Consider the following 22,897-nt stretch of genomic DNA (forward strand, 5'->3'; position numbering starts at 1 on the left):
ACAGGAAATGGGGCTGTGACTCCAGGGGTAGGGCAGTAGCCTTGAGCCGAAAAGCTCAGGGATAGTACCCAGTTCTAGAGCCCCACAACTGATCCCCCCTAATTTTTTTTTTTTTTTTGCCAGTCCTGGGGCTTGAACTCAGGGTCTGAGCACTATCCTTGGGCTTCCTCCTCAAGGTTAGCACTCTGCCACTTGAGCCACAGCACCACTTCCGGCTTTTTTTCTATGCATGTGGTACCAAGGCATCAAACCCAGGTCTTGGCTAGGCAAGCACTCTACCATTAGGCCAAACTCCTGCCACCCCCCCCCCAATTTTTTTTATACTGAGGTGGGGGAGGGAAATGGGGACAAAAACATGAGAAGGGGTATCAATATGTGAGAAGTAATGCATCTTCTATCTGGCGAATATAACTGTAATCCCTCTATACAATAAAAACAAAAACAAAAAACTACTGAGGGTTTAATTGGTGCCAACCAAGCAAGCCAATCAGATGCAAGGCCCTGCGTTCAAATATCAATACTGGCATATACTGGCATAAAAAAAAGAACTAATGATATTCAAAACTATTGTGTATCCTTAGTCTTTATCAGGATGCACGGCCTTCAGCTAGTATTAATATTCATGGACTGAATACTTTTCATGTTTTTTATTTGTACTGAGATGATATAAACTTTCCATTTTCACATTTGGAGTTTCTCATGTACTTGCTTCTGTGCTGGAAATATTATACTACCATAGAAAATTCCCAGCTCCTTCATGCAAGCTTTCAAGGATGGGCTATTCATGAAAAGCAAGGATTGTGGGACTCTGAAGTGACTTACAAACTGAAGGCTTCACTGTATACACTATTTCCATTCTCACTATTTTTGCGTTTCTTTGGTGAGTCCATTCAAGCACTAGCGGTCACCTACAATTAGGAAAGGCTTTCCCAATTATATTTTAACTCCATTTGACTGTGAGTTTTTTTACATATCATTGAATTCCTTTAAGACTAAGAATTTCCATATTTTCAGTGTGTCTCCAATGAGTTCGTTCGTGTTTTTGAAGGTGACTAGAACAAATAAAGGCTTTCCCACATTGCTTACAAGCATAAGGCTTCTCTCCAGTGTGAGTTCTCACATGTACCTGAAAAGAACTCAAATATATGAATGTTTTCCCACATTGCTGACATTGATAGGGTTTCTCTCCCGTGTGAGTTCTTTCATGCACTCGAAAAGAACTACAGTGTGCAAAGACTTTGCCACACTGAGTACATTTATAAGGCTTCTCTCCAGTGTGAGTCCTTTCGTGTACTCGAACAGAACTAGAATGTGTGAAGGCTTTCCCACAATGCTTACAGATATAAGGCCTCTCTCCAGTGTGAGTCATTTCATGCACTTTGAAAGTACTATAGTTTCTGAGGGCTTTCCTACATTCCTTACATTCATAGAGCTTCTCTCGAGACTGAGTTTTTGCACTCCTTTGAAAAGCATGGTGATTATGGAAAGCCTTCCCATATCGCTCACAAGTCCATGGTTTCTCTCCACATTCCAGCATCTCAAACTGTGTGTGTCCAGTGTCAGGAACAGAATACCTATTAGAGATGAGTGACACATGAACATTCCAGGCACACTACATTTCTTAGGTTTTATTCCAAGAGGACATTTATTTTTGCTCAGAGTAACTTTTTTTTTTTTTTTTTTTTTTTTTGCCAGTCCTGGGCTTGAGCTCAGGGCCTGAGCACTGTCCTTGGACTTTCTCAAGGCTAGAGCTCTACCACTTGAGCCTCAGCACCACTTCCAGCTTTTTTTCTATGTATGTGGTACCAAGGAATTGAACCCGGGTCTTCATGCATGCTAGGCAAGCACTCTACCACTAGGCCAAACTCCCGGTCCCTCAGAGTAACTTTTAAATCTAGCTAATCATTTTTTGTTTTGCCAGTCTTGGACTCAGGGCCTCGGCACTGTCCCTGGACATGTTTTGTTCAACAGAATTTTAATTGTGAGTCACAGACATTTGATGATGCATGCAGTTTCTTTTTTCTGTTTCTGTTTACTTTTTTGCCAGTTCTGGGCTTGAGCTCAGGGCCTGAGCACTGTCCTTGGACTTTCTCAAGGCCAGAGCTCTACTATTTAAGCCTCAGCACTACTTCCTGCTTTTTTCTATGTATGTGCTACCAAAGAATCGAACCTGGGTCTTTGTGCATGCTGGGTAAGCACTCTACCACTAGGCCAAACTCCCGGCCCCTCTTTTTTTTTTTTTTTTTTTTTTTGCCAGTCCTGGGGATTGAGTTCAGAGCCTGAGCACTGTCCTTGGGTTTTCTCAAGGCTAGAGCTCTACCAACTGAGCGCCATAGCACCACTTCTAGTTTTTTTCTATGTGTGAGGTATCAAGGAATTGAACCCAGATTTCATGCACGCAAGACAAGGACTCTACCACTAGGCCAAACTCCCAGCCTGGTTGTGGTTTCTTAATATTTTGCTACTGTATAACCTCTGAAAACATGTATCACTTGTAGTATATATTTCTAGTGAAAAATACAAATAAACTGAGATGTTTAACATTTTCTGTTTATTAAATTTTTTTTACATTTTAGGTCCCAGACCAGGTACTCAAACTCATTTTCACTCATTGGTAGTGCTCTAACCACTGAGCAACACATTCAATCCCGATTTTTTTATGCCTTAATGCCAGTGCAGTGTCAGTTGCCTGCTGTCTCAGCTGTTTAAAAGACTGAAGTAAGGTGCTAACTCCAGCCCAGGAGTGGGGAGGCCACTGATAACCACAACCAGATCCCTGAGTCAAGCATGCCATAAATAGATTCCCTTCTAGCACACTACTACCATTATGCTTAAAATTACCTTAAATACCTTCCTGACTTTTGGCTCCAATCATCAAAGTTCTCATCTTCCCACATTTTTCCTACAATACAGAAAGAAAAATCATTACAAGGTATACAAAAATGATTGTGGTGTAGTTTTACGATGGACTAGGAACATGCCCCCCCCCCTTTTTGGCCAGTCCTGGGGCTTGAACTCAGGGCCTGAGCACTATCCTTGGGCTTTTTCCTCAAGGCTAGCACTCTTATCGGTTGAGTCACAGCACCACTTCCAGCTTTTTCTATGTATGTGGTACTGAGGATTCAAACCTGGATCTTTGTGCATGCTAGGCAAGCACTCTATGGCTAGGGCAAACTCCAACACCACCTCTCCTCGCCTTTCTTTTTGCCAATACTGGGGCTTGAATTCAAGGCCTGAGCACTGTCCTTGGACTTTTTCAAGGCTAGAGCTCTACCACTTCAGCCACAGCACCACTTCCAGCTTTTTCTATGTATATAGTACCAAGGAATCAAACCTGGGGTTTTCATGCATGCTAGGCAAGCACTCTACCACTAGGCCAACATGCCTGGTTTATTCACAGAAGTACCCCTTCTTCCATGTTTAATACTGGAAAAGCTTGATGGGCAAGAGATACATTTTCCATTTAGCACTGGATCAATAATAAAGCATTTGTCTTTGCTTCATGTGTGAGGGGCTAGAATCAATCCCCAAGAGAGAAGGAGGGATGGGAGAGAAGGGAAGGAGGGTGGTGGGGGGAGGGGAGGGAAGATAGGAGGAGAGGGGAGAGGAAAGCAAGGAAGGAAAAAAAAGTGAGGATGTACTTGAGTAATGAAGTGACAACATGCAGTGGCCCTAGATTCAAACTCCAAAGCCTCAGAAGAAAAAGAACACATTATCCATTTAGCAAAGGGAAGGAATTTCATCCTTACTGAAAGAGGACAAGTTCTGCCAGGTTTCCCACATTACTTCTCTATAGAGTTTCTTCTGGAAAATATCCAGAAAAGCCCACTCCTCTGGGGTAAAGTTCACGGCAACGTCGTCGAAGGTCACACCTGGAAACATCCCAGGCATTCTGACAGGAGGAAGCAGTCACCTGATACACAGGAGTCTGGAATGAGTTCATGCAGATTCACATACACATAATTCTTTGGCCTCAAAACACAAGACACATTCACTTTCTCAAGAATTAGCAATAAAAAACCCGAGTTTGGCCTAGTGATAAGAGTGCTCACTTGGCAGGAACAGGGTTTGATTCCTCTGTACCACATACATAGAAAATGCCAGAAGTGGTGCTGTGGCTCAAGTGGTAGAGCTGTAGCCTTGAGAAAGCCCAAGGACAACGCTCAGGGCCTGAGTTCAAGCCCAGGACTGGCAAAAAAATAAAAATAAAATGTGGAGATTGGGAGCCCACTGCTCCTGAAGGACGCCTGCAATTCACCTTGTAGGTATGAAAATGCGTGCACTGCTATGAGACTTTGTTTTTGCCAGTCTTGGGGCTCGAACTCACGGCCTGGCTATGAGACTTTGTTTTTGCCAGTCTTGGGGCTCGAACTCACGGCCTGAACACTGTCCTTGAGTTTTCTCAAGGCTAGAGCTCTACCACTTGAGCCACAGCACCATTTTCAGCTTTTTTTTTTTGTCGGTGGTGGGACTTGAACTCTGGGTTTGGACGCTGTCCCTGAGCTCTTCAGCTCAAGGATACAGCCAGCCCTGCATCTGGAGCCACAGCCCCACTTCCAGTTAAGTGGAGATAAGAGTCTCAGGGTCTTTAGTGCCCGGGCTGGCATGGCACCTCGATCCTCAGATCTGTCTCCCGAGTAGAGAAGTGTTTTTGGCTCTAAGGAGAGCGTCAGCTTTGAGAAGGAAAAACAAAACTTGGGGACAGTGCCCAGAGCACTGGGGCACACACACACACACACACACACAGACACCCCCTAGCCATTTGTAGGGAAAATGACAGCTAACTTGGTGTACTTGAAAAATAACCCAGCCGTCCAGGGGAGCGGAATGGGGAGCTGGACCGGTCGGCGTTCATTCACCGCCCCGGTGATGGTGCACGCGGCGGATCTCGAGTTCAAGGCCGGCCTGGCCTACACAGCGAGCCCCGACCTCCCCCACGCCCAGCCTTCACACCCCGCCCCCGACCTCCCCACGCCCAGCCTTCACACCCCGCCCCCGACCTCCCCCACGCCCAGCCTTCACACCCCGCCCCCGACCTCCCCACGCCCAGCCTTCACACCCCGCCTCCGGGTGTCCGGAGCCACGGACCCCGCCCAGCCCCGGAGGCCCCGGAAAGGGCGAGCCGGGCCGGGGTCGCCGCGCGGGGAGCGGACACGACACCCGGGCCCACGACGGGGCTCCCGCCGCGCCCGCACTCACCATGGCGGGCTTCCGCGCGCACGGCGGCCCCCGGCGCCCGCCCCTCAGCACTCAGGTCCGGAAAGACACAGCACCACCGCCAGGAGAGGCGCCAAGCACTTCCGCCCGCCTGCAGGGACAGCGCCACAGCTGCTTCCGGTTTGGTCTGATTGACACCGCCTAGAGCCCGCCCCGTTTCCAGGGCAACCATTGAGGGCGGGGTTTGGGCCTAAGGCCTTCACCCAGGCTGAGCTTGCGAGTGTGCGAGCGGGATCTGGGCTTGAGCTCAGGCCTGAGCATTGTCCGTGGACTTTCTCAAGGCTAGAGCTCTACCACTGGAGCCTCAGCACCACTTCCAGCTTTTCTACATATACGGTACGAAGGAATTGAACCTGGGTCTTGGTAACTCTACCACTAGGCCAAAGCCTTGGCCCCAGGGACATCTTTTCATTGGTCAGTGGACTCCTCCTTCTCTGTTCTGATTCTAATGCCTCTGCCCCAGCTTCATCGTGCTCGTATTCTAATCTCTCAGCTCAACTCTTGCTGTGTACTTCATCTTTGAAGCAAAAATAAATAAAAGACATCTGATCAGTCCTGCACTGGTGGGACTGCACGTGAAGAAAGCTCACAGTGGCAGAGTAGTTCTGAAGCTTGCTTGTCATGAATGTATTCTAAAAAATTGGGAGTTTGGGGCTTTCTTTTTTTTGGGGGGGTTGTTTTGGGTAGTGCTGGTGATCAAATCCTAGAAATTGAACATCTTATTCAAGTAATTTTAATCATCAAGGTAGACTAGCTACACTGTACTTAGCAAAAGAGGAACGCCAACACGAAACTTTTAAGTTCACAGATAGTAAAATCAGTGAAGCATTGTACTGATGAGATCTGGGAAACTAGAAAGAGAACCACAGCCCCATGTATACACAAAAATGCAATGCAGGGGGCCGGAAGTTTGGCCTAGTGGTAGAGTGCTTTCCTGACATGCACAAGGACCTGGATTCGATTCCTTGGTACCACATACATAGAAAAAAGCCAGAAGTGGTGCTGAGGCTCAACTGGTAGAGTGCAAGTCTTAAGAAAGTCCAAGGACAGTGATCAGGCCCTGAGCTCAAGCCCAGGACTGGCAAAAAAAAAAAAAAAAAAAAAAAAAAAATATATATATATATATATATATATATGAACCCAGGGCCAGATGGGGTAAGCTTGCACCTGTAATCAATACTAGGTACTCAGGAGGCTGAAATGGGAAGATCAAGGTTCAAGGCCAGCCTGGCACTAAAGCCCCGTGAGACTCTTTATTTCCAATTAACCATCAGAAAACTGGAAGTGGTGCTGTGGCTCAAGGGGTAGCTGAAGAATTCAGGGACAATGCCCAGCCCCAGAGTTCAAGTCTCACAACTGACAAAAAAAATAAATAAACCTTAATGCACTTTCCTTGAACACCACCTCTAACAGGATATGAATGAACTCTAGGAACCTGCTTCCTCCAGCAACAAAGTGGTCAAAATGATCAAAACAACCAAGTTTATCAAACCTGTGGAAACGGTCCTATGGTCTACATCAAATCTACTGAAGAAAATCTGTAGAGATAGCCAGGTGAGATGGCTCACGCCTGCAATCTTAGCTACTCAGGAGGCTGAGGTTTGAGGGTCAAGGTTCAAGCCCCATGACCTACAAAAAAAAAACAAACCCAGGTGCGGTGGCTCATGCCTGTAATCCTAGCTACTCAGGAGGCTGAGATCTGAAAATCAAGGTTCAAAGCCAGCCTGGGCAGAAAAGGACTTGAGACTCTTATTTCCAATTAACCTCTAGAAAATGGGAAGTGAGGCTTGGCTCAAGGGTGGTAGCCTTGAGCTAAAGAGCTCAGGGACAGCGCCCACTCTAAGTTCAAGCTCTATGACCCACACACACACAAAAATCTGTAGGAGATTGATAGCTCAATGGTTATTTGCCTAGCATTTGCAAAACTCTATTCCCCAGAACTGGAAATAGATATATATATAAAGATGCAGGGGAAAATATAAATATATAGTATATGTGATATATATACAATATTCGAATATGTATATAAACTAATATGTACATATATGGTATACACATATCTATATAATAGTATATATACATATACACATGATATATGTATATAATATTCTTATATGTAGACACAAATATGTACATATTCATATATACATATGTCTACATACACATTAGTGTAAATCTTGAATGAGTCATTTGAACCAAGGCTAGCACCACCATCCACCCTCCCAGATTAGGCTGATAGAGTCAACTACCATGAATTCCCATCCCTCCCAGCAGCGTCCACTGAGGAAAGTCTTCTCGTGGGAGTGAAGCATTAACACTGGCCCTCCTTCTCCCTCCCCTGTTCCTAAGACTTCCTTCGGTTAATATGGTGAGAGGACAGAGGAATGTCTTCTACCATTCATTTTTTTTTTTCTTTTCTGTTCTTCATGGGGCTTGAACTCTGGGCCTGGGTGCCATCTCTGAGCTCTTCAACTCAAGGCTATTGCTCTACCACTTGAGCCACAGCGTCACTTCCCTGCTATTCACTTTTTTGTGTACTAGTCCTGGGACTGGTATGCAGGGCCTAGTTGCTGGCCCCACGCTTGTTTTGCTCAAGGCGAGTGCTCTACCACTGGAGTCAAAGCTCCACTTCCAGTTTTGGAGATAAGCATCATAGACTCTCCTGCTCAGGCTGACTGAATCACAATCCGCAGCCTCCTCAGGAGCTGTGATTACAGGGGTGAACCACTGACACCCCGTTTTCTGCCATTAACTTTAGATTAGTGTGATGGCAGTGCAGGATTGGGCACAGTGCCATGAGTCAAGAGGCGGTCTGTCCACGGCATGAAGAGGAGTTTCAGAACTCGACTACCATGTTCCTCTACGTCATGCTGACCTCCTCTTCGTAGTCACAGACACAACTACCAAGCACTGCCACAAAAGACTCCACCCCATCACAAAACAGACACCTCATCTGAAAGGTGCCCTGAGCATTCACAACGGAGCATTCAGGAGAAAACACAAGATTTTTCTATTTCTTGACACAGTCTCAACTGTAGTCCAAGAGCTTGACAGAAAAACTATGAGCAATAGGGCTGGGAGTGTGGCCTAGTGGTAGAGTGCTTGCCTAGCATGCACAAACACCCAGGTTTGATTCCTCGGTACCACATACATAGAAAAAAGCTGGAAGTGGTGCTATGGCTCAAGTGGTAGAGCTCTAGCCTTGAGAAAGTCCAAGGACAGTGCTCAGGCCCTGAGTTCAAGCCCCAGGTCTGGCAAAAACAAAACAAAAAACAACTAAAACTATGAGCAATATAAAACCAACCACTTACCCAAAATGCTTTCATATAAGCTGTAAATGGATTAGTCTGTGAAGCCATTTAGTCTCCTTAACACTGTTGAAAACAGTGAAGCACCAACAAGCAACTTGTCTACTTGTAATAGTTTTGTTTTGGCCAGTCCTGGGCCTTGAACTCAGGGCCTGAGCACTTTCCTTGGGCTTTCTCAAGGACAGAGCTCTACCAGTTGAACTTCTGGCTTCTTTCTATGTATGTGGTACCAAGGAATTGAACCCAGGTCTTCGTGCATGCTAGGCAAGCACTCTACCACTAGGCCAAACTCTCAGCCCTGTAATATGGTTCTTGATCTGGGGTGATTACTGGTAGTCAAACAGCTGGGACATTTTGAGAAGCAAAGATCAGCTGACTGAACACTGTATAGATTTTATTTACGTTAAAACAACATCGATTCAATTTCCTTGCAATCCTATTATCTAAGGCATGCACAAGGGCTACTTGGCAAGGACAGGCCTCCTTTAAGGCCTTGGACTGTTGCACCTTAGCTCAGGATCATATCATATTAGACTGGGCGGATTCCAGAGCGCCTACCGCCTAGGGTAGGGGTCTCTTCCTACATGGTAATTCACTTGGCCTCATTAAGGCTTGATTAAGCTCTTAATTCAGTGAGGAGACATGGCAGGTGACAGGCTCTGCAGGCCATCTGCTCTCCTGTGGCCTGGCCACGAGGGAGTGGGGCCCTGGATTCCCAGGGCTCAGCTGACAGGCTATGTTCTGACTGGTAACAATGCCACGGCCCCCTCCAAATGCAAGATGATCCTGCTGCAGACTTCCCACTGTGGTGCCTTAATTCATACACCAGGTGTGCAGTCAATTCTTGATCCCGAACCTCCCAGTGGGTGACCCAAGTCAATGGTTCCACCATTCCCCATTGGTTTTACTTGGGTCAAGAGCCAAGCTCTTCTCAATAGCCAAGTACTGGGGAGCATACGGTTCATTGATGTCTATCAAATCCATGTCCCTCAGACTCAGGCCGGTTTTCTTCAGGGCCACGCTGATGGCAGGGACAGGGCGAACACCCCCGATGGGAAGATCACGGCCACAACGTGGCTCACTCCCCTTGCCAGTGGGGGTAAAAAAAAGTTGTTTTTAAATAGTATCTTTGCTATGACCACTCCAGCACCATCTGATGTACTCCCTGCCAGGACAATGCCTTCCTTTGTGAAAACTGGAGGAAGTTTGTGTCATTGCTCCAGGGTCATCTGGGACCAAGGGTACTCATCCATTTGCATTGTCTGTTTTCCTTTCTGGGTCTTCATTTCAATTGGTGCCATTTCCTCATTAAAGGAGCCAGCAGCCAGGCGCCAGTGGCTCACATCTGTCATCCTAGCTGCTCAGGACGCTGAGATCTGAGGATCACAGTTCGAAGCCAGCCTGGGAATTAAAGTCCATGAGACTCTTATCCCCAATTAACCACGGGAAAGCCAGAAGTGGTGCTGAGGCTCAAAGTGGTAGAGTGCTAACTTTGAGCTGAAGAGCTCAGGGACAGTGCCCAGGCCCAGAGTTCAAGCCCCACAACTGCACAAAAAAAAAAAAAAAAAAAAAAGGCCAGCATCATCTGCAGCATTCCACCTCTGCTGTATGTGCCACAGTTGTCTCTGATTTTATGTTGCACAGCAGGGTCTGCTGCACACCACAAAGTCCCATGGGAAACTTAACTTGCTGGTCAGTTGGTCAAGCTTGAGATTGTATCCAAACTTGGTTCCAAAACACACGTTTCAGACACGGTAGGGAGACTGGATTCCATGTTCCATTCTCTACCTAAAGACAACTTCCACATCTTTAACACAGAATTCCTGACACCCACACACAACAGACTAAAACCGAGACACAACACAAAACCTGTTGTCAGTAGAGATCTCAGTTGGAACTCCCACTGACGAACCAACAAGTCACTGAGGATAGGATGCATCATCTGAAACACTCTGTACAAAGTTGCCAACAAAGATACTGCTGACCAAAGTTTCAGGTGGGACTTTGCCAGTGGCCCGAGCAGCCACGACAGCAAATTCAGTCAAGTCAGTGGCAGTGAAGTCTTTCAGAAGACTGACATAAGCTCCAAATGGTGTGTGTGCTTACAAACAACAAATACACCTTGGAGCAGGACCACAGCTGCAGCTCAGTCCATTGGCGCGTGGGTCTCATCTCCACAACACCAAAATGGTGCCCGCTGAGGACCAGCCTAGATTTTGTTTATTTCCAGTCCCAGAGCTGGAACTCAGGGCCTGGGCACTGTCCCTGAGCTTCTTTTGCTCAAGGTTAGCTCTCTACCACTTGAGCCAAAGAGCCACTTCTGGCTTTTGCTCTTTTTGTAGTACTGAGGAATTGAACCCAGGGCTTTGTGCATGCTAGGCAAGCACTTTACCGCTAAGCCACCTTCCCAGCTTTTTGTTTCTATTAAAAAAAAAAAAAAAAAACACAAATAGAAAAAAACAGCAAAAGAGATGCTGGTGGTGGTATGGGGCTAGGAGTTTGGCCTAGTGGTAGAGTGCTTATTTAGCCTAGCATGCACTAAGACCTGGGTTCGATTCCTCAGTACCACACAGAAAAGCTGGAAGTGGTGCAGTGGCTCAAGTGGCAGGACACTAGCCTCGAGGTAAAAGCCCAAGGACAGTGCTTAGGCCCTGAGTTCAAGCCCCAGGACTGGGGGGGAGGGGGGAAATGCTGGTGGTTCAAGCGTGTAATCCTAGGAAGCTGACGCCTGACAATCACAGTTTGAAGCCAACCTAGCAGCAAAGTCCATAAAAGCCAGAAGTTGAACCGGGTCAAGCGGTAGAGCGCTAACATTGAGCACAAAAGTTCAGGGATAGCGCCCAGGCTGAAGTCAAGCACACACACAAGTGTGTGGTGTGTGTGTGTGTGTGTGTGTGTGTGTGTGTGTGGTATAACTACTCAGGAGGCTGAGATCTAAAGATTTTGATTCCAAGCCAGCCTGAATAGCAAAGTCCATGAAAGAGACAAAACAAAAAAGTGGAGCTATGGCTCAAGCACTAGCCTTGAGGGAGGTGGGGGGGAAAACCTCAAGAGACAGCAACCAGGCTCTTAAGTTCAAAGATTGGCACAAGGAAGAAGGGAAGAAAAAAAAAAAGATTTGAACACAGGGCCATTTACATGCTAGTAAAACACTGCCGCTGAACTACATACCAAGCAAGAGCCACGATCTATAACTGCTAATAAATACTATCTAAAATGTTTAAGCAGTGGCTCACGCCTGTAATCCTAGCTCCTCAAGAGGCTGAGATCTGAGGATTGAGGTTCAAAGCCAGCCTGACCCAGGCACAAAGGTTCCTGAGACTCTTATCTCCAATGAACCACCAGAAAATTGTAAGTGGTGCTGTGGCTCAAAGTGGTAGAGTGCTAGCCTTGAGCTGAAGAGTTCAGGGCCGGCGTCCAGGCCCCAAGTTCAAGCTCCACGACCAACCAATAAATAAATAAATTAATAAATAAATTAATAAATAAAAACTATGAGGGATAGAAACACAACAAAACAGAGCCAAAACACTCACAGAAGGCCAGTAAAAGGCCAGGCATGGTATGATGAAGTACACAGTAACCCAACTTTGCCTAAATAGGATTTAGGTTCTCCCCTGATGTCTATCTTCTTTCATGGGCTTTGGACTGAATGAGACACAAAAATGGCACCTCACACTTTCCATGGGGTTTCTCACCACTATGTCCTAGAAACTAGAATCGCCATCACAAACCAACTCATGGTGAAATATCATGTGGATGTGCTATGAGCTCTTTCATGGAGTTGACAATTTCTAGAACGACTGAAAGCTTGGCCACACTTTGAGCACTTATAGGGTTTTTCTCCAGTGTGAGTCTGTTGGTGTTTCCGGAAGGTACTGGAACAAATGAAGGCTCTCCCACACTCCCCACATTCGTAGGGTTTCTCTCCTGTGTGGGTTCTTTGATGCACACGGTAAGAACTGAAACTACTGAAGATTTTTCCACATTCTGTACATTCGTAGGGTTTCTCTCCCGTGTGCATTCGTTCGTGCCTATGAAAGGAACTGGAGCGACTGAAGGCTTTCCCACACTGTGGGCACTCGTAGGGTTTCTCTCCAGTGTGAATGATTGCATGCCTTCGTAAAGAACTGGAACAAGTGAAGGTTTTTCCACATTCTTGACAATGATAAGGTCTCTGTCCAGTGTGAGTCCCTTTGTGGACCCGGATGGAGCTGGAACTGGTAAAAGTTTTGCCGCACTGTTTACATTCATAGGGTTTCTCCCCATTGTGAACTCGCGTGTGGATCTCAAGGTAGGCGGACCGACTGAAGGTTTTCCCACACTTCTGACACACATAGGGCTTCTCCCCCGTGTGTGTTCTTTCATGCCTTTGAAAGGAACTCTGGCAGTTGAAAGCTTTCCCACACTCGGCGCATTCGTAAGGCTTCTCTCCAGTGTGAGTTCTTAAGTGTCTTTGGAAGGAAGTGGGGTTGCTTAAGGTTTTCCCACATTCTTTGCACTCGTAGGGTTTCTTTGCACTGTGCGCCCTCTCGTGTATCTGCAAGTAAGTGGGACTCGTGAATGACTTGCCACACTCTTCACACTTGAAAGGCCCATCTCCCGTGTGAAGCATCATGTGCCTTTGAAACTTGGAGACAGAGAAGAACGTTCTTCCACATTCCCTACACTCATTGGATTCGCTGCTTTTACTGTGTGTCGTTTCGTGGATCCGAAGGGAAGTAGAACGACTGAAGGCTTTGTTGCACTTTTTACACTTGTAGGGTTTTTCTCCTGTGTGAGTTCTTCGGTGTCTTTGGAAAGAACTGGGGCAACTGAAGGCCTTGCCACACTGCTGACATTCATGGGGTTTCTCTCCAGTGTGCGTTCTCTTGTGGCTTTGAAGAGATCTGAAGGTACTTAGACTTTTCCCACACTGTCCACACCGGAAGGGTTTCTCTCCACTGTGAGTTCCTTCATGAGCTTTCAATGAGCTGGAAGAAGAGAACACTTTTTTACATAGCTTACATTTATAAGGTTCTTTGTGACTGGGCTTCTGAACCTTCTCAAGAGAACCAGAGAATTCTCCAGATCCTCTGCTTCCACCAGGCTTCTCTCCAGGGCCAATCTTTTCAGCCACTGGCAGCGAGTGGGGCTCGCTGACAGCTTTGTCATCTTGCTGGTCCTGGGGTGTAGTTCTCCCTTCTTCCTGATGCTCATGTGTAGTGCAAGAAGCGTGAACTTGCAGGTGTGAATGAAAGGACATAGGATCAATGAAGGCTTGTCCACACACGGTGCAATCAAAGGCATTGCCTCCATTTTCCTCATTCAGCCTGAGGTCTAGAACCCGGCGGGAGATTTCTCTGGGCCGTTCATCTTCTTTCCCTTCCCAGAATCTCTCTGTTATATGACTGCTAGAAAAAAAATGAGAAGCAGAGGAGGTGAAATTAACCAAAATACAGGATATGCACATATGGAAATACCACAAGGAAACTTGGGTATAATAAACATAGGGTATTTGGGGTTTTTTTTGTTTTTGATCAGTTGCGGGGCTTGAACTCTGTGCTTGGGTGCTGTCCCAGAGCTCAGGATAGTGTTCTAGCACTTGAGCAACAGTAACACTTCTTGGTGGCTTCTGTGTATGTGGTATCAGGGAATCGAACCCAGGGCTTCTATCATTAGGCCATGTTCCTGGCACTGCTATTTTTTTTTGTTTTTAAATGAATGGCCAAGCACTGGTAATTCATGCTTGTAATGCTACTTAGGAGGTTTACATCTGAGGATCTCTTTTCCTGGGCAGGAAAAGTCTGAGAAAGTCATCTCCAGCAAACTACAAAAAAGCTAGAAGTGGAGCTGTGGCTCAACTGGTAAAGCCTTGAGCAAAAGAGCTCAGGGACAGCACGGAGGTCCTGAGTACTGGCACCAAAAAGCAAATTAAAAAAAAATATTATATATATATATATATATATATATTAGTAAGGTTCTGATTCCTAATTCTTTTTATATTAATTAATATGAATTACAGTTATATTATTTAAACTATCAGGAAAGTGAGGACTTTATGCTCTCTTGGAATTCTTTATTTTTTTTGTGCTAATCCTGGGGGTTTGAACTCGGGGCCGGTCACTGTTCTTTAGCTTTCTCACTCAAAGCTAGCACTCTACACTTGAACCACAACTCTCCTTCTGGTTTTCACATGGCTCATTAGAAAAAAGAAACTCATAGACTTTGCTGCCTGGACTGGCTTCAAACCACAGTCCTCCATTTTTAGCCTCCTGAGTAGCTAAATTTACAAGCATGAGCCTCTGGTGCCAAGCTGTCTTTTTAGAATTTCTTGAGCATGTACTATCTGATGAAGAAAGATAATGATTGCTCGGCTCTGTGATCATCCATAGGGATTCTTCACATTGTATAAAAATCAAGTTGATTTTTTAAAAGTATACTTGATTATCCTGTATATTTGTGGACATTTTCGTGGGAGGAGACTTCACCCCCTCTTGCTAGCTAGGCTAGCATGATGCTGCTAAACCATGCCTACAGCCCTATTTTCCTCTGTTTTGGGGGGGATGCTCTCACTTCGTACCCTGGCATCCACGTGCGCCAAAATGCAACTGCTTTTAGGCTTCCTGTCATCACCAGGATCGTGAGCATGCGCACTGTGTCAAGTTCTCCTTGCATGGACTCCTGCCTAGGACAGCCTGTCACCAAGATCTTCATTGCATGCGGGGATGTGATGACAAGAGATCCCTCTTTAACCTTCCTGTTTTACCTGGCCCCAAACCACAGTCCTCCTGTATTTAGCCTCCAAATTGGCTAGGGTTATAGGAGAGCGTCACTGGCACCTGGCTCTGGATTAAAAAAACAAAAAAGTTGCATACATGGGGGAAGGGGAATGCTGGTGTTAAGCCTTGAAATCAGGGCCTCATACATGCCCTTGGCTTTTTCATTCACAACGGATGTAGTACTTGAGACATGCTTCTACTTCTGGCTTTTTCCTCACTAAAGATAAAAGTCTCTCAGAATTTGTCTACTCAAAATGGCTTCAAATCATTCATACATCTCAGCCTCCTGAGTCACCTACACCCAGCTAAATAAATTGTTGAAGGTTAAAAAAAACTAAAAGATAAGTTTAATCTGTCTGGCTTTGTTTTGCAATGCAGACAATGCAGATCTGTGGTCCCAGGTATTCAAGAGGCTGGCTGACTGAAGAATTACTGGAGCCTATCACTGCAAAATGACTGCAACATAGACAGCTACTGTGACAACCACAAAGAACTCAAAAATATTGTTTAATGAGCCAAATGCTGGTGGTTCATGCCTATAATTCTAGCTACTCAAAGGGACAAGATCTAAGAACCACAGTTCAAAGACAGCCTAAGCAAGAAAATCCATGAGACTTTTTTTCTTTTCAGTGAGTCATGGGGCTTAAGCTTGGCCTGGGCACTGTCCCTCAAGGCTACTGCCCTACCCCTAGGCTTGGGCATTGTCCCCCGAGCTCTTCAGCTCAAGGCTACTTCCCCGTCCCTGGAGGCACAGCCTCACTTCCTGTTTCCTAGAGGTTAACTGGAGATCAGAGTCTCAGGTCCCTTGAACCTTGATCCTCAGAACTCAGTCTCCTGAGTAGCTAGGATTACAGGCGTGAGCCACTGTGCCCAGCTTCATATAAAGTTTTTAAATGACACTGTATTTCTCTCCAGGAACACCGCTTTCATTTATGAGTGCAGAGTACCTCAGGTCTCTCTCAGGATGTTTGTCCTCGTCTTCCATATGCTGCTCTTGCCACTTCATTCCTAAAACACAGACCCAGGAAGATACTAAGAATTATTAGACTATTTAGAAATTTTATTAGATTCAACAGTTGTGCACACTGAAACCCTGCTTTTTTATTCAATAAAGTATTTTCTTCATTATAGAACATAAATCAATGAACACCACTAACGATCAAGAAACACTTGTTACACGAATGAAGGCAAGAATGGTGTCACCCTTACCTACAAATGCCAGGTTCCTGACAGTTTCACACATCACATCTCTGTAGAGTTTCTTCTGGAAAGGGTCCATCAGAGCCCACTCCTCCAAGGTGAAGTTCACGGCCACGTCCTCAAACGTTACAGCCTCCTAAACCACCAGGCATGGGGCAGACAGGAGGAAGGGTAGGACAGACAGCGCAGGGGTCAACACACAAGTCATGAGAAGTTCCCACCGTTGTTCTTTCATTCTATGGTTTAGTCACCAGACTTCTCCTATCCACAGTCATTGCACCTCCCCAGCGAATGAGATGAAGAAATGAATTACTGAGCAGGACCCCCCCCCCCCCCCCAGGAAGGTGAATCACAGCTCAGATAGATTCACTGCTAGGGCCAGGTGCCAATGACTCACATTTGTAATCCGAGCTACTCAGAAGGCTGAAATGTGAGGATAACTGTTTGAAAAGTGGAGATTCTTATCTCCAATGAACCAACAAAAAGCCAGATGGAGAGCTGTGGTTCAAGTGGTAAAGCACCAGCCCTGAGTTTCAAGCCCCAGGACCAGAGACAGACAGACAGACAGACAGACAGACAGACAGACGGACAGAAATGGTGCTGGATCAACTGTAATTTCTCCTTCAAGATCTGTCTACTTGTCTTCTTGAGAAAGCTGCACTCATAGGAGTTAATATGACAATACACTTAGAAAAGGCTGCTCAAAACATGACCACTTGAGCTAATGTTGGAAGTAATCACACCACACAAAATAACCAAGAACTTTTTTTTCTTGTAGGTTATAGGGCTTGAACTCTGGCCAGTGCTGTTCCTGAGCTCTTCAGTTCAAGGATACCACCCTACCCCTTGAACCACAGTGCCACTCGGGTTTTCTAGTGGTTAATTGAAAATAAGAGTCTCGCAGACTTTAGTGCCAGAACTGGCTTTGAATCACAATCCTCAGATCTCAGCTTCTTGAACAGCTAGGATTACAGGCAAGAGCTACCAGCTCCAGGCTTTGAAAACATTTTATGCACACTGTCCCAACTTGTTAGGTGGAGGTCTGGACCCAATTTACAATTTTTTTTTTTTGTAGATTGTGGGACTTGAACTCTGAGCCTGGGTGCTGTCCCTGAGCTCTTCAGCTCAAGGCTATGGCCCTACCCCAGGAGCCACAGCACCACTGGAGATAACTGGAGATAAGAGCATTCACATGGATTTTTAGTACCTGAGCTGGCATTGAACTGTGATCCTCAGATCTCAGCCTTCTGAGTAGCTGGATTATAGACGTGAGCCACCATGCCTGGTTTTTTCTGCTTCATTCGCATATAAAAAAATCCACAGATACGCTTCTATGACATACAAACCGTTAGCCTAATTTTGATTAAGTTCTAAAGACTTAAGTCCCAGAGAATGTAATTAGAGATTCCTTCCTTAAACAATTGTTTGTTAAACTTGTCATTTAAAATATGTAAACATAAGCCATATAATTAATGATTGTTGTTCTTAAGGTACTATGTTATCTCTCATCACTTCTACTGTCCCTTGGTTATCTCATATTGTTACACTATCTCACTTTGTTACCTGATATATCATATTTGTATTTGGTTATCTGAAATTGGATAGGGAACGGGGAAAACAAGATGAAGGGTGGGGGAGAGGGGAAGGGAAATGGGGACCATGACATGTGAAAGGGTATCAATGTGTGGGAATTAAGACACCATTTATCTGGCAAATATCATGTAACCCTTCTATTAATTACAATTAAAAAAAAAATCCACAAATGGGGCTGGGAGTTTGGCCTAGTGGTAGAGTGCTTACCTAGCATGCATAAAAAACAGGGTTCAACTCCTTAGTACCACATACATAGAAAAGCCAGAAGTGGTGCTGTGGCTCGTGGTAGAGCATTAAGCCTTGACGAAAAAAAGCCCAAGAACAGTGCTCAGGGCCTGAGTTCAAGCACCAGGACTAGCAAAAAAGAAAAAAAAAAGTCCACAAGTACAAGGGAACTAGAGAAACATCAGAAGCCAGGTGCGGTGGCTCAAGCCTGTAATCCTAGCTACTCAGGAGGCTGAGATCTGAGGATCTCAGTTCAAAGCCAGCCAGGACACTAAAGACCATGAGACTCTTATATCCACATTAATCACTAGAAAATGGGAAACAGGGCTGTGGCTCAAGGGTAGGGTGGTAGCCTTGAGCCAAAGAGCTCAGGGACAGTGCCTTGGTCCAGAGTTCAAGCCCTGTGACCCACCAAAAAGAGAGAAAGAGAGAGAGAGAGAGAAAGAGAGAAAGTCTGAGGAAGAGGTAAAAATGGCAAAGAAACATATGAGAAAATGCTCATCATCTATGGTAGTAAAGGAAATGCAAATAAAAACAACCTGAGATACCACCTTACCCCAATTAGAATGGCCAAAACTCTGTGAACTCATAGGTCATAAAGGAAATGCAAATAAAAACAACTCTAAGATAACACCTTCCCCCAATCGAAATGGCGAATATTCTGAACTCAGACAATGGCAAATGCTGGTGGGGACGTGGAGAAAGAGGAACCTTACTGCACTGCCGGTGGGAATGTAAACGAACCACTCTGGAAGTTTCTCAGAACATTAAACATAGATCTTCTCTACCACCCAGCCATACCACTCCTAGGCATCTACCCTGAGCACCATAACCCAGGATAGGATAAGGACACCTGCACAGCCATGTTCATCGCTACACTCTTCACAATAGCCAAGTGATGGAAACTACCCAGATGCCCTACTACAGATGAATGGATCCATAAACTGTGGCACATATGTACAATGGAATTCTACATAGCCACCAGACAAGATAAAATAATGACATTCGCTGAGAAATCATGTTGAGTGAGCTAAGTCAAGACCAAAGGAACAAAAGGCCCATGGTTTCCTTGATATGTGGGTATTAGATCAAAACAATACCAAAAAAAAAAAAAAAAAAAAAGCCAGGGAAGTGGTGTCCTGGCTTAAGAGGTAGGGTGGTAGCCTTGAGATAAAGAGCCTAGGGACAATGACCAAGCCCAGAGTTCAAGCCCCATGACAAAAACAACAACAACAAAAAAAACAAGATCGATGACTCAATACAGAGGTACTCCAGGTCATTGACATGAATTAGGAAATAATATATCTATATAGACGTATAAGACTATGTTAGGATATATATTCCATAGACATTTGATGTTATAAATTGATATTTATCTATGACATACAAAGACTCAGCTTAATTTTAATTATGTTCTTAAATTTATGTGCCAGTGATTGCAGAGATTTTTTTTTTGGGGGGGGGTGAGAGGTCATGGGGCTTGAACTGGGCCTGGGCGCTGTTCCTGAGCTCTTCAGCTCAAGGCTACCACCCTACCCTTGAGCCACAGCCCCACTATGGGTTTTCTAGAGGCTAACTGAAGATAAGAGTCTCAGGTCCTTTTGTGCCCAGGCTGGCTTTGAACCTCAGTCCTCAGATCTCAGCCTCCTGCAAGGGGTGAGCCACCGCCTCCAGCAATTGCAGAGATTTTTTTCTTGAATATTTGTTTGTAAAACATGACATCTGAAATATGATGTAAAAACTCAGTATTAATAAAAAGTTTTTGTTGGGGGGCCAGGAGTTTGGCCTAGTGGTAGAGTGCTTGCCTAGCATGCACGAAGACCCAGGTTCGATTCCTCGGTACACATACATAGAAAAAAGCTGGAAGCGGTGCTGAGGCTCAAGTGGTAGAGCTCTAGCCTTGAGAAAGTCCAAGGACAGTGCTCAGGCCCTGAGCCCAAGCCCAGGACTGGCAAAAAAAAAAAAAAAAAAAAAAAAAAAAAAAAAATTTTGTTGGGTGCAATGACTCAACCTTGTAATCCTAGCTACTCAGGAGGCTGAGATCTGAGGATCGCAGTTCAAAGCCAGCCCAGGCACTAAAGAACATAAGACTCTTATCTCCAATTAACCATTAGAAAACCACTGTGGCTCAAAGGGTAGGACAGTAGCCTTCAGCTGAAGAGCTCAGGGACAACGTTGAAGCCCCACGACTAACCAGGAAAAAAAAAAAAAAAGGCCAGAAGTAAGGCTGGAGTGTAGTTCAATAGTAAAATTGCTTGTGTAGAATGTGAGGGCTTTAGCTGGGCACGGTGGCTTACGCTTGTAATCCTAGCTACTCAGGAGGTTGAGATCTGAGACTCATGGTTGAAAGCCAGCCCGGGCACTAAAGACCATGAGACTCTTATTTCCATAATCACTAGAAAACAGTAAGGGGGGCTGAGGCTCAAGGGCTAGGGTGGCAGCCTTGAGCTGAAAAGCTCTGGCCCAGGCCCATAGTTCAAGCCCCACAACCAACAAAAAAGGAAAAAAAAAAAAGGGAGGACCTGGGTTCCACCCTGGCACATCCAAGATGGGTGATAGATAGATGGTACTTACACATATACACACTATACAAAGAAAAAACAAAAATAATAGATCATAAACTAAAACAACTTAAATGTTCATCCATGGGTAGACCAGAATTGACCCCTGGTGGCTCACACCTGTAACCCTGGCTATTCAGAAGGTGGAGATCTGGGGATCATGGTTTCAAGAGGATCATGGTTTCAAGCTGAAAAGGAAAGCTTGTGAAACACATCCCCAGTTAACCATCAAAAAGCCAGAAGTGGAACTGTGGCTAAAAGTGGTTGAGGGCTAACCTTGACCACAAAAGCGATCTGCTCAGGCCCTGAGTTTCTAGCCCCACAACAGACAAAAAAATTTAAAAATCAATTTTTTAAACGTTTATCTAGTAGAATACCATTAGAGGTGTATGTGGTGGTGGGGGGGCTAGATAGCGCGTTGCTAGGGTGATTCATGGATGGCCCTACGTTCCATCTCCCAGGCGGGGAGTTTGGAGGTGAAAATGGCGCGTGTGACACCTAGAATGAACGTCATAAAGTCGATGATGGTGAGAGGTGGAGAGGTTAACTTGGCACTTGGTCATTACTGACGGCGGGTCTCTCGCTGGTTAGGACGCAGGGAGGTGGGTTGGAGCCCCAGCTTTTATTATCCTGAGAAAACACCAGGTTTGCTGGTGCCTCACACCTCTGAGGTCTGAAGATCACGGTTCGAAGCCAGCCTGGGAGGGGAAGGAAAGTCTGGGAGACTATTATCTCTAATAAGAACAGAAGTGATGCTATGGCTACACAAAGAAGCTCCACGGATGTGCCCAGGCCCTGAGTTCAAGGATTGCCCCCCCCCAAGAAAAAACACCCACAAAAACAAAATAACAACAACACAACATCATCAAAAATCCTCAGGGTCCCCGTTTTCCCTGGCGAGCCGGGCGGGCGGGGCGCCGAGCCTCTCAGACGCGTCCCCCACCCCCCCACCCCCCCGCCATCACCGCCCCGCGTCGCCATGACCAAGCGCGGGGAAAGGGAACGGGCCCCAGGCGGCCCCGCAAGGACGCCACGGGAACCCGGGGCTCAGTCCCACCACAGCCAGCACGCCGGGACCCCCAACGGCCCCACACTCACCATGTCGGGGGTTACGAGGCGTCCGCACCTCGCTAAGCAATCCTGGACGCGTCACAAAGGGACGGACGACGATGACAGAAGCGAGCGCGCTCGGAGGCCGGAAGTGCGGCCCCACTGACACCCGGAAGTGACGTTTGCCTTCAGTTACCCAGAATCCCCCAATTGGCCGCGTCTAATTGGCAGCTCGTGTAATCCCGCCTCCCGGCGGCTGATGGACAAGGAACTTGGGCGAGGCCTTCCAGCACCTTTCCGAGACGCAGCCTGAAGATGGCTTTGTTCCATGGCAACTCCACCACGGGAGTCTCGCCTCCACTCGCTTTTTTTGGCTTATTATTTTGGAGATGGAGTCGGTACAGACTTTTCTGCCGGCGTTGCCTTCGAACACCGGTCCTCCGGGATCTCGGCCTCCACTAACGCAGCTAAAATTACAGGGATGAACAAGCACAGTTTCTCCGGAACCTTTTTATCCCCGCTAGCCTCTCAACCGTGATCATGCGGATCTCTTGTCTGCTCTGTTACTGGGATGAGAGGCCTCCCGCTGCCCATTGACTCTGAGAGATCCTGGCTAAGCCATTCCTATTCATCCCTGGTATGGACCCCTCCATTTTGTATAAAACAGAACTAAAAATACCACCAGCTGAAATGTTTCAAACCATGCTTGATTAGGAAAGACAAGGCAGGACGTCAGCCTTCTTTGGGCAGGGTGTTTGTGGTCGGGACTGTTAGAGCTGTGCACTCAGATAAGAAAGGAATTTAGAAAAACACCAGGTGCAGGACGTCAGCCTTCTTTGAGTCAAGGGAAAGTTCCACTGTAACCCGCTGAGTGAACTCATAGCCTTATTTGAATGGACCAATCCCTACCCTGTAACTATGCTTCTGCTTCTGTAACCACGCTTCAGCTACCCATAAATACTCCCCTCTCCCCAGCCTCGGCGCG

At 46.1% G+C, this 22,897-nt stretch overlaps 2 protein-coding genes and 2 pseudogenes across 4 annotated transcripts; all 4 read right to left on the reverse strand.

Annotated features, from left to right (window-relative positions):
* Nucleotides 1-970: 970 nt before the first annotated feature.
* On the reverse strand, nucleotides 971-3,908 carry LOC150067960 (uncharacterized). The gene is made up of 3 exons (XM_090337578.1): nucleotides 3,750-3,908; nucleotides 2,842-2,902; nucleotides 971-1,574 (listed from the first exon to the last, which is right to left on the reverse strand). Exons 1-3 carry the CDS (start codon nucleotides 3,889-3,891, stop codon nucleotides 974-976), a joined length of 804 nt encoding a protein of 267 aa, XP_090193704.1. The 5' UTR covers nucleotides 3,892-3,908; the 3' UTR covers nucleotides 971-973.
* A 4,990-nt stretch (nucleotides 3,909-8,898) lies between these two features.
* LOC150067961 (3-ketoacyl-CoA thiolase, mitochondrial pseudogene) lies at nucleotides 8,899-9,877 on the reverse strand (annotated as a pseudogene).
* Nucleotides 8,899-12,083, reverse strand: LOC150067962 (3-ketoacyl-CoA thiolase, mitochondrial pseudogene; annotated as a pseudogene).
* LOC150067963 (uncharacterized) lies at nucleotides 11,743-22,783 on the reverse strand. 3 transcript variants are annotated; one of them, XM_090336910.1, is made up of 4 exons: nucleotides 21,961-22,783; nucleotides 16,493-16,619; nucleotides 16,231-16,291; nucleotides 11,743-13,915 (listed from the first exon to the last, which is right to left on the reverse strand). In XM_090336910.1, the coding sequence occupies exons 1-4, from the start codon at nucleotides 21,961-21,963 to the stop codon at nucleotides 12,274-12,276; spliced, it is 1,833 nt and encodes a 610-aa protein (XP_090193036.1). In that variant the 5' UTR covers nucleotides 21,964-22,783; the 3' UTR covers nucleotides 11,743-12,273. The 3 variants fall into 3 exon arrangements, with proteins under 3 accessions (XP_090193036.1, XP_090193027.1, XP_090193018.1); XM_090336901.1 differs by lacking the exon at nucleotides 21,961-22,783 and adding an exon at nucleotides 17,691-17,878 and having other exon boundaries at nucleotides 11,743-13,912; XM_090336892.1 differs by lacking the exon at nucleotides 21,961-22,783 and adding an exon at nucleotides 17,691-17,877.
* Nucleotides 22,784-22,897: the final 114 nt, after the last annotated feature.

The sequence above is a fragment of the Megascapheus bottae genome, chromosome 1, assembly GCF_031878675.1.
Source record: "Megascapheus bottae isolate mThoBot1 chromosome 1, mThoBot2.hap1, whole genome shotgun sequence".
Taxonomy (NCBI): Eukaryota; Metazoa; Chordata; class Mammalia; order Rodentia; family Geomyidae; genus Megascapheus; species Megascapheus bottae.

Coding starts and splice junctions, on each gene's coding strand:
- LOC150067960 (XM_090337578.1), bottom strand. CDS start 3,891: ATGCCTGGGATGTTTCCAGGTGTGACCTTCGACGACGTTGCCGTGAAC. Junction 2,903..3,749: donor GCAGAACTTGTCCTCTTTCA/GTAAGGATGAAA, acceptor TCTGTATTGTAG/GAAAAATGTGGGAAGATGAG. Junction 1,575..2,841: donor AAGTCAGGAAGGTATTTAAG/GTAATTTTAAGC, acceptor CATCTCTAATAG/GTATTCTGTTCCTGACACTG.
- LOC150067963 (XM_090336892.1), bottom strand. Junction 16,292..16,492: donor CAGGAACCTGGCATTTGTAG/GTAAGGGTGACA, acceptor TCTGTGTTTTAG/GAATGAAGTGGCAAGAGCAG. Junction 13,916..16,230: donor CATCCTGAGAGAGACCTGAG/GTACTCTGCACT, acceptor TTTTTTTTCTAG/CAGTCATATAACAGAGAGAT.